At 43.6% G+C, this 11,049-nt stretch overlaps 1 protein-coding gene across 1 annotated transcript; it reads left to right on the plus strand.

Annotated features, from left to right (window-relative positions):
- The first annotated feature begins 433 nt into the window (after positions 1 to 433).
- gngt2a (guanine nucleotide binding protein (G protein), gamma transducing activity polypeptide 2a) lies at positions 434 to 2,911 on the plus strand. Its single transcript, XM_024012745.2, has 3 exons — positions 434 to 546; positions 2,100 to 2,189; positions 2,335 to 2,911. The coding sequence occupies exons 2-3, from the start codon at positions 2,106 to 2,108 to the stop codon at positions 2,461 to 2,463; spliced, it is 213 nt and encodes a 70-aa protein (XP_023868513.1). The 5' UTR covers positions 434 to 546; positions 2,100 to 2,105; the 3' UTR covers positions 2,464 to 2,911.
- The last annotated feature ends 8,138 nt before the right edge of the window (positions 2,912 to 11,049 follow it).

The raw sequence follows: 11,049 nt of genomic DNA on the forward strand, positions 1-11,049 counted from the left end.
TCTATAAGCGGGCCAGTCTGTTTTAAAATGATTTCCTGGTCAATCAGAATGCTCATATTCGTGTTCCATTTCAAACTTTTTTCCCTCCTGTTTTTGACCTCTGAGAGTGACCCAGGTGAGAGTGGAAGTTTCTCACAACAAGCACAGATCTGGGGCCAGTTTAAACTTTGAAACCCCATGGAAAAGGTCAGGATTGGCATTGTGAGAGCTGATCCAGGACCTGTGGTTTGGGAGCATTTGTCTGAAGCTAATACTCTCTCTCTGTCCTCCTGTGACACTCAAAGGTCATATGTGATTTGAGGTTGACATTTGGCGCAGCTAATTATTATAGACTAATCTGATTAGGAACGGGGGGGGGGGGGGGGGGAGTTGTGCAATAGTCTCCTCCCAATCTGGCATCGTGCCATCTGGAGAACGCCCTGAAGAGGAGAGGTGAGGGACAGGGTAAGCCAGTTGGACTCAGGAGGGAGACAACCCGATCGCAGCGGTTCCATAGAGGGCGAGAGACTACAATTTCCCTTCATCGACTGTCCCCACAACCAATAGGTGAGTGTCGGCCTGAGGAGAGGATGTAGCGACTAACTACAGTCTTGGCCATTAGCCTGGACCAGTGTTCAGGGAGATTCTAGCTCACCTGAGCAATTCATTGAATTAAATAGTATGCATTTAGAACGTGTTTTAGATTTTTTATTGAGGGATGGATTTTTTTAAATTGACCGGAGTCAACAAGCCATACTACTACATTCTATGTAGTATCACATTTCTAATACGATCAATTATTTGTATAATTGACCCGCTTCGAGTTGTTTTCACTGTTGTTAGACATAACTCGGAGGTCTCTTTTTTTTTTTTTAGATTGAGTTATGTCTGAGGTCTTTTTGTTTTTGGGGGGGACTGAATTTCTGTCTGTACTCTTCTATTTCTGTCCCAAACAATGGCCTTGTTTGGGACAGAAATGAATGGATGAATGCAGTGTGTGTTTGCTCAGCGTGGCTAGAAGTCACAATGTAATAAAGCTGTTGTCTGCACCACCCACTGTCACAGTGGCTCCCTTACCTGCTATAATTGTTCATGTGACATGGAATTGCTCGTTTTGGGTTTGGTTGGTTGCCTGATTACGTTGGCACAGTGTGTTGGTAGAGGGTAGGATTGAAGTAGGACCCGACAAGGAACACCAACCACATAGGCTTTCAAAAGTTCAGTTGTATGATAGATTCCTTTCAGGATAGGGAAGAGTCAACAAGGACTACAGATATGTCAAAAGTTCATTGGTTTGTTCATACAGTCAGCTATCTAAGGCTCCCCTTTTGTAGGCCAGCGGATGAATTTCCCTCCCCCAAAAATATAATATATACTGTATATATTTTGGAACTCAGTCGGTGTATTCTCACCTCCCCATGGCAAAATGTTTAGAATTGCAGGAAATTAACTCTACAACTCTAAATAATGTCTCTCTGCTGTCAAGAGACCCACTGTCAAGAGACCAGCGAGCCACTGCGAACCATCAGTTCACATTTTTTTGTGGCGCCTACCCCATCAAAATTGCCCATCCCTGACCTAAGATATCTTTTACTGTGTCAGTGCACGCCCATAGAGATCAACTCTACTTAAAAACAAGATATTATTAGAGTAGAATTCCTGGCAACTAGCCACACACAGTTAGACAATGTATAGGGTGCGTTCTTATTGGATAATCCTGTTCTGCAACCTTCTTTAGCTTGTTGTGACATCATAGGTTTATTTGACCACACATGCAATAGAAAACGGGCCAGGGTGCCTTGGACCGGTCATCCCAGCATGAGATTCCTAAGAAAGAGGAATTACATGGATTTGAAAGGTGAAGATTAAGACCTGGGTTCATGGGCTTACCCATTAAATCGCTTTGTTGAAGACAGATATAAGAATTTCAAACGAGCATGCCAACCTGTTCAATTAGTGAATTCATTCACAAATCCCAAAGAGCCTCACGTGGATTTGGATGAATTGTGATCAATATTGACAAGCAACAAGATAAGAGGTACTTGTTATAGCGTGGGGAATGTTTGTCGTTTATTTTGTGTGCCCTCTCTCATGGGTCCTCTCCCCTCCTTCCTTCTCAGGGAAAGATGGCTCGGGACATGTCAGACATTGACATCCTTAAGATGGAGCTGGAACAGCTGAAGAAAGAGGTCTCAACCCCCAGGGAGCCTGTAAGTACCTTCAAAGGGTCCATATAGAGAAGCTCTGTAGTATTACAAAGGCATCCCGGCAAACTGATACAGTCCCATTCAACTGAATTAGAATGCTGCATTGAAAGAATCCAAACTTCTATTGACCCCTCTCTGTTTCTCTTAGGTGTCCAAGACATCCAAGGACATCATGGAATGGTGTGAGGCGGCGTCGGGCACCGACCTCCTGATAACAGGAGTACCAGATGATAAGAACCCCTACAAGCCTGAGAAGGGAGGCTGCATGATCACCTAGCTCGCCTGGGGACAAACAGCCCCAGGTGGGACACAGGGAACAGATTTATTTGTCCGTTTCAGCCTTTTCAGCACTGTAAAGAGTGGTACATAGCTGCATTAAGTTAGCCGTGTGTTCCCATGTGACTACAGCACTAGAGACTTCCACTAGGTTAGCCAGTTTTGGACAACACAACATTGCACGCTGACTGGGCTACACAAAGGTCACCTCAGGTCACTTGGAGCTGAGGAGGAGGAGATTTATCCGGGGACGGTTCAGGGGATAGGAGGGATCACTTGGTTACGATGGTGTCCTTCCTTTCTCTTTGACGATCTATGACCCTACCCTACCCTTCTCACCTGTCAGTTATCTCTGGCGGTTCTAGAGCTTTCCAACAGGCTCCGGGAATGTTCCAAGTGCACCCAGTACTGACCTGGTTTTGTTTGGCTTGTAAATAAAAGTGTATCCAAGACAGCAGTTTCTTTGACGTCTCTTGGTTCTCTCTGTGTTTTGCACCTCACTGTGTGTCACTGTGAACGGATACAGTCCCGTTGAACTAGAACGATGAATTGTAAGAATTCAAACTCACCTTTCTTTTTCAGTCAGACTTTATTTGGATAGTCCCATACAGATGGGCAAACTGTCAACAAACTATCTCTTGATGTCCAGCAGCTTGCTGAGGTTAGGGTTAGAATAAGGGTAAGGGTTGAGGTTAGGGTAAGGGTTAAGGTTAGTAGATAGTTAGTTGAAATGTTGTTGAAAGTCATTGTTGTTGGAAGTTAACCACAAACCATCTACTTGGGACTATCCAAATAAGTGGTCTCTCTCTCTCGCTCTCTCTCTCTCGCTCTCTCTCTCTCTCTCTCGTTCTCTCGCTCTGCATGAATGGCAAAACTACTGTTGCTAAATCAAAGTGAGATAGTGACAACAATAACAGTAAAAAAATGAATAATAGTCATGGTGATTAGAGAAAGGAAATATATACAGGTATAAAATAAACACCAACATAAAGTGTCTTAATTAATAGGGTGTTGGGCCACCCTCCCTCTATCGGAGGGATGCGACACCACTCGTCCACAATAAATTCCGCAATTTGGTGTTTTGTTGATGGTGGTGGAAAACACTGTCTCAGGTGCCGCTGTGTTTCAAAAATCATCAAAGACTAATTGTTTTAACCTGAAGCATTTAGTAAATGGGGCGGCAGGGTAGCCTAGTGGTTAGAGCGTTGGACTAGTAACCGAAAGGTTGCAAGTTCAAATCCCTCGAGCTGACAAGGTACAAATCTGTCGTTCTGCCCCTGAACAGGCAGTTAACCCACTGTTCCTAGGCCGTCATTGAAAATAAGAATTTGTTCTTAACTGACTTGCCTAGTTAAATAAAGGTGAAAAAATGACATGTATAGTACAATATTATGGGGAAGTGGAAGGAGAGGGCTAAATACAGTGTTGGAAAGGGATCACAGCGGTGATTGTATGAGGCAGGAGTTGAGGCGTTCAGAAGCTTGACCAGGACAGGATTTGACAGGGAAGACAAAAAACAACAACACAAGACACGACACAGTTAGACAAAAGAGCTAAGAATGAGTTAGTCCAAGCAAGGAGGAAAATCGTTGATGTGTAATAATGTGTTTGTGTATGTGATTGACTCTACATACAGCAATGGGAGAAAATTGATAGGGGTTCTCACAGTGCTTGGAAGAGAAACATTCAATATGAGGGCACATGAGATGTCATGGCTTCAGTTCATGTCAGGAGAAAGTTGACAAAGGTAGTGGAACGGAGTAGTCATAACCTCTTAATCAGGGAACAGGAGGGGACTTAGCTGTAAGTACAAATAGCAGGTACAGTAGACTACAACTGACGAACAGAGCTTGCTTTATGCTTGTTTGCATCATGCAGGTCTATGCAATTGTAGGCCTTGTAAAAAAAGAGAAAAAGAAAAAAAAGAAAAAAAGAAAAAAGGACTCACATCTGCCATCACTATTATTTTGATTGATTAATTCGAGGTAATAATTTTGGTTTAGAAACATATAGGCAGCCTAGCCAGCCAAATTTGGAATATATTCTAAATTTGATCACATTCACATTTTCTCCTGACACACAAATGGACTACAAATACATGTTACCAATTAGTTTACTCTGACCAGATGCTCATAGGCTGTATGCAGCTGCTCTTATTAGTAGCCTACAGTTGATCAGACGGAAAAATGGTCTCGTTTTCATCCCATACAGCATGTCAGATTTCTAATGTTTTGGTGTAGGCTCGGCTGCTGCAACATTTATGTCATGAGTTTTTGCTTGTGTCTGTCCGGATGATGACGTGTTATCGTCGTTGCTAAATAAATACCGGAGGAATGTGCAAAGCCTACTTTGTGTGTCAACCTCTCTAATCCAACTTTTAATGGATGATGTGATGGAAGCTATTAAATCATTCTGAATTGTTTTCAAACATCCCAGAAAAGATGTTCCCGTGGTCCCGTGTGGCTCAGTTGGTAGAGCATGGCGCTTGCAACGCCAGGGTTGTGGGTTCATTCCCCACGGGGTGACCAGGATGAATATGTATGAACTTTCCAATTTGTAAGTCGCTCTGGATAAGAGCGTCTGCTAAATGACTTAAATGTAAATGTAATGTTCGGCATGTAAAGCATCGTATTGTGCAATTACAGGCGGCTTGATGATTGGCTCCCTGTTAACCAGCTATACATTTGATACCAGTTGGTATTGAACGCTCTCACTTTTTCATCCTTCTTCATGAAACTGATCTCAGGCAGAGGTCGACCCTCGCTTTTAATTTGCACTTTATCTGTGTATCCCAGAGAATGAAATGGGTTCTTCAACACATAGAACCCCCATAATGCTCTGTGGCACAATCCGAATACAACACACTAGGTTAATTCTCTGATCCTACATCTATGATTGGATGGACAACACGTCAGTCATACAGCAAAAGCTTTGATTGGTTGTTGGACGTCCTCCGGAAGTGGTCATAATTACCATGTATGTTTATGGAAGGGTTGAGGCCTACCAGCCTCCTAGGTTTTGTATTGAAGACAATGTAGCCAGAGGATATTTAGTAAAGTTTTATCTAAAAAGGAAAACATTTTTAATGTTTCACTATTTTTATGAAATTTCACTGAGGAGGATGGTCCTCCCCTTCCTCCTGTGAGGAGCCTCCACTGATTGAATGCTTATTGGCTCAAGACATTTCAGCTTATCAAAAAATTTGTAAAAAAAAAAAAAAAGAACAGAATTCCATGTTGACATTATCGGGTATTGTGTGTAGGACAGTGACAATTTTTTTTATTTAATACATTTTATATTTAGGCTGTAACACAACAAAATGTGGATAAAGTCAAGGGGTGTGAATACTTTCTGAAGGTGCATCAAACATTAGGAACACCTTCCTAATATTGAGTTGCACCCCCATTTTGCCCTCTGAACAGCCTCAATTCGTCAGGGCATGGACTTTACAAGGTGTCGAAAGCGTTCCACAGGGATGCTGGCCCATGTTGACTCCAATGCTTCCCACAGTTGTGGCAAGTTGTCTGGGTGTCCTTTGGGGGAGTGGATCGTTCTTGATACACACGGGAAACTGTTGAACGCAGAAGAACCCAGCAGTGTTCCAGTTCTTGACACAAACCGATGCGCCTGGTACCTACTACCATACCCCATTCAAAGGTACTTAAATATTTTGTCTTGACCATTCAATCTCTGGCACACATACACAATTCATGTCTCAATTGTCTCGAGGCTTAAAAATCCTTCTTTAACCTGTCATCCACACGGATTGAGGTGGATTTAACAAGTGACAGCAATAAGGGACCATAGTTTTGACCTGAATTCGCCTGGTCAGTCTATGTCATGGAAAGAGCAGGTGTCCTTAAATATTTGTATACTCGGTGTCTATTGATACAATGAGATCATGCAGTATACATTGCATAGATACAGCGAGATAAGATATGGAATGTAGCCGTGCGGGCAGGTCAGTAGTGGGTGTCTGCGTTTGTGTTTTTGTGTGTGTGTGTGTGTGCGTGCGCGACGTGTGCACGTGGTTTTGTATGGGCGTGTCTCTCTCGCGCTCCCTCTCTATCACGCTTTCTTGCCCATACGTATCTTTGAACATAGTCCCCAGGATTTAACGAGAGTGTTCCACGTTAATATTGAGAGACTAGAAGGCATCTGCTCTACTGGTCGTACTAAACCACTTAATCTGATCTGATTAATTCATTCCTTGATTCCTAATCAGCCCCTAATCTAATCGTGGACAGGATCAACCCTCTCCCCCTCACTCTCACAGTAAATACTGTACTACCCTTCCCGCATGCAAACGTTCCTGAGAAAAAGTGTGTCGAATCATCCCTTTGTCCCTGTCTTCATTTGAATATTAACCATGACATGCAGTTGTTTTACCTACCTTGGTTGCATGCGCTGACTGTAAGTCGCTGTGGGTAAGAGTATCTGCTGAGTGACCAAAATGTAAGTGTACAATTCATCAGCGCTCATTGCTGTAGGAACATTATTTTCCATTGCGGTCAGCCTAACGGCACGTTTGTTTGTCGTTTGTGTCTGAAGCTCCCATTGAAATAGGATGACTAGGGAACATATGCAGTTGTTTGTAAAGTGGGAATCGTGCCACCTTGCGACCTGTTTTTTCAAGAACACCCATGTGAACGGAACGTCTGGCTCCACTTGACGTTACATGGAACCAACACTAGGTGGTACTGTTGACCACATTTTCAATGGTAAGCTTCCAGCCATGACGGACTGTATTGGTGCTGTATGGTTCCAGATTGCTTCAAATGGAAACTCACCCCAATGCTAGATATCTATTGTTGTACTCTTTAACTAAACTCTCTCAAATGAAGGAAAATGGCTTCTCCAAAATGGCTTAATTTGCAAACCACTCCCAAATATTAGGGACATAATCTAACTGTCTAGCTGTCTTTTTTCAAATGTTTGTAATTATTTCTGAAGCCTCTCATATGAACTACATCAGATTTTGATGCTTTTATTATTTTATCCCAGAGATTTTGAAAGTGTGTATGTTGTGTGTGTGAGCGTGCGTGCGTAAGTGATTGGTGCATGGGTGTATGTGAGCAGGCATATGAGCGAGCGTGTGTGCATGTGTGTCTGTTGGCTTGCGGCTGCTCTGGAAACACTTTCTATCCTACTGCATGGGAACTGCAGATCTGTGTATGTGGCAGACCTGTGACTGGGAGAGACAACCTCCTTGAACCTTCATTCACAACACTGCTACAGTAATCAACATTTGTCAAAAACACACTAGTGTTATTACTGTAACATTTTCACTCTTTCAACATCCAACATTTCCCTCAGAGGAGAAAGCTTCTCTGAATCACAGCAGTCTGTCTGTGAGCGTAATAATGGGATAATGTCTTTATACTATGTATAGCCAGCCAGGGCTAAGTGAGGACAGGGTAATTGTACGTTGCTCTGTGTGTGTGTGTGTGTGTGTGTGTGTGTGTGTGTGTGTGTGTGTGTGTGTGTGTGTGTGTGTGTGTGTGTGGTGGTTGATGTTGTGTGTGTGTGTCGGTCGGTCGGTCGGTCGGTCGTCTGGGCAGTGATGGTGGTGACTAACAGGTCTGGAGCTCCCTCTGCAGGTCAAGCAGGTCAAACAGCCTCACAGCTTGCAGAGACATCCCCCCTGTTTAGTCTTTCCAAAGCTGGGCTGGTAGACAGGGCTTGCATCCCAAATGGCACCCTATTCCCTTTATACTGCACTACTTTTGAGGTCTCTGGTCACAAGTGGTGGGCTACATAGGGAATAGGGTGCCATTTGGGACATAGAGGAAAATAATGCGAAGCAAATGCTGAGAGGGTGTCTTCTGAGACCTCACTAGAGGACACAATGGAAGTGCAATTGAATGCATGTGAACAAGAAACAACAAGCCCCTGTTGCAGCTTGTATCATAACTTTCATAGCCACACCAAGTGGCCTACATCACAGAAAATGAATTGTATAGAGTTGCTGACACCAGTTCCTCCCAAGAAGGAAGTAACAAGGGAACAATTAGGTGAAGTGTTTAGCGGGCTCTAAGCATCAGTTGATCCTATATTATGTGTAAAGTGGACTTGGAGCACGATCTAAAGCATGAATCTGCTGAGGGCTCCCAGATAATAAAGTGCTAATCTTTGCTTTAGCTCATGCACATATGGTGTCACGGAGTGGGTCTCACAGTAGGATACTCTTCAATCCCCTTCATACATTTCCTGCCACAGCACAGGCTCCAGGGCAAACCCTATGGGTATGCACTGTAGAACCTGACACACAGCGGTTTAAGGGTTTGAAATATGTATGTGTATTTTTGTATGATTGTGCTTTTTTTAATGTTCTTTTTGTGTCTTATGCTCCTGCCTTGATTGTGTTTGGCGTTGTCATGCAGGGCTCCCTTGTAAAAGAGACCTTGGTCTCAATGGGACACCCCTGCCTAAATAGATTAGTAATATATACTGTGGTCATGTATCAACATTCATACTTTCAACACGTATGGACACATTGGCATACTGTTCACACAGCAGATTCATCTCTCCTCCTCTTCCCTGGTGATATCATACGGGTTACAATCCGTTAGCTATTGTAACTGAAGAGCTTCAAGTTGTCAAGGAGAAAACAAAATGAGTCAAGCGCGTGCTTGCCTGCAGCTTTAGATTCGTCTTGGCAAAATATTGACGGAAAAAAATGGGTGTCTTCTGTGTTAGTGGAATGACAGATGGAATGACAGATCTGTTTATGAGTGTCTCTGTGTCTCCTTAGCTCTGTAGCTAGGATTGAAGTAGAGATGTATTGTAAGAGTGTAATTCCTCGAAAACAATTCTGTATTATCTTTATTCTACAGGTACGTCGACCGACATAATGCATCTGCATCTTGTGCACAAAACAGGATTTGATGCCGAGTGAGCTGATGCCTTTTGCTACGCTGCGAGGTAAAAGGACAAACACACACACACACACACACACACACACACACACTCCGCCAGACCATCTGCCGACACTCTGTCTCATGTTCTGTAACAAGCTCTGTTGTCATTATATGATAAGACTATGGAATGGCCAATCAATATTCACCAAGTAGGTGGCTACTGGCTAATGCCCTCATACAACCCTATAGAAATATCGTTTTTACCTCTCAAGTTCACAGCATTAGGTACAGTAGGCCTCTTAATGAAAGATGGGAAACGTAAAGTGGCGAAAGTGAGCGGTTACAAGGCTAACACTTGGACATGAAAACAGGTTATCTTTGGAGGTGTCTGAAGGCTTCCTCATTAGAATTTTGTCTTCGCCCCGCGTGTTTATTTACCAGCGTCCCCCGGGTCACCCTGACCGGTGTAATCGCCCTGGCAACTATTTGGACAAGGCCTGAATCAAAGGTGCAGTGGGAAGCCACTGACTTCCCAGGACTAAGTGGACATTTCCTAAGGAAACACGGAACAGATTGACTGGGCCCAGAGTGAGAATAAAGCCCTCTTTGTGAGAAACGGGTTGGGGAGTCAGAGGTAGTATAGTCGAGCGGCAGCTCACCTACTCCTCCTCTCTTACCGTTACTCTCCATCTCTCTCTCTCTGTCTCGTGTGCTCAATCTCTATCTGCTGATGGCTTACTGTAAAATGGCTTACTTTGTTCGGCGTCCTTTGCACTCTTGGCCGCTGGTCTGCAAGATATCATGACAGAAAATTCACATCATTGACATAGGTGTAAACATTTCATATGGTGTGGATCCCATGTGATGTGCCTGTGCCGTCAGTATTTTTACAAAGCCCATTGTTCCTTCCGGAGAAGAAACCTTGGTAGACCGCTATAGTCTTTGAAGTGAGTAGATGACGTGCCAAGGAGTAAAGAAGGCAGGACATGTATCTAAAGGCCCAGAGGCAGACATAATAACGGGTCAAAAATAGTTTATTGTGTGTACTTTGCCCACAATGGCAACTTGAATGGTTTCCCACCCTTTAAGATGGCAGAGATGATGGATTTAAAAAGGATGTTTCGCCGTTCCTGAACAGAACTTTTAAACAGTTGCTCTTTTTCTGGAGGAGTTTATTAATCCATTCCCTTTTATTTATCCAAGGTGAGCTATCAACTCAAACTGGTCGGCATTATTCCCTAAGTCACATGGGCAAGTATCATAGTGGAATTGTTTGCAGAAGCAGGATGAGCAGTGAGATATATTTATCATAAATACTGTAAATAATAATGTGGGCTCGGACGCACACACACGTGTATGACATACAGTGTGCATGACTGTATGATCCCTTGTAGTCAGTGAGCAGCCGACCTCTCCCTAGGGAACTCCAGCCAGTCACAGAATAGAGAGCATGGCCGGTGAATCACGGTGTGTGGGTGTAAGCGGACTAACCAACACTGGCAGTGAGAGCAGTCAATTATACTGGAACTAGCATTGTGCCCAGACAACCAACCAACCAACACACACACACACACACACACACACACACACACACACACACACACACACACACACACACACACACACACACACACAACAAACATCACCACACACAAACGTACAATTACCCTGTCCTCACTTAGCCCTGGCTGGCTATACATAGTATAAAGACATTATCCCATTATTAC

This window comes from Salvelinus sp. IW2-2015, linkage group LG20 (assembly GCF_002910315.2).
Source record: "Salvelinus sp. IW2-2015 linkage group LG20, ASM291031v2, whole genome shotgun sequence".
Classification (NCBI taxonomy): Eukaryota; Metazoa; Chordata; class Actinopteri; order Salmoniformes; family Salmonidae; genus Salvelinus; species Salvelinus sp. IW2-2015.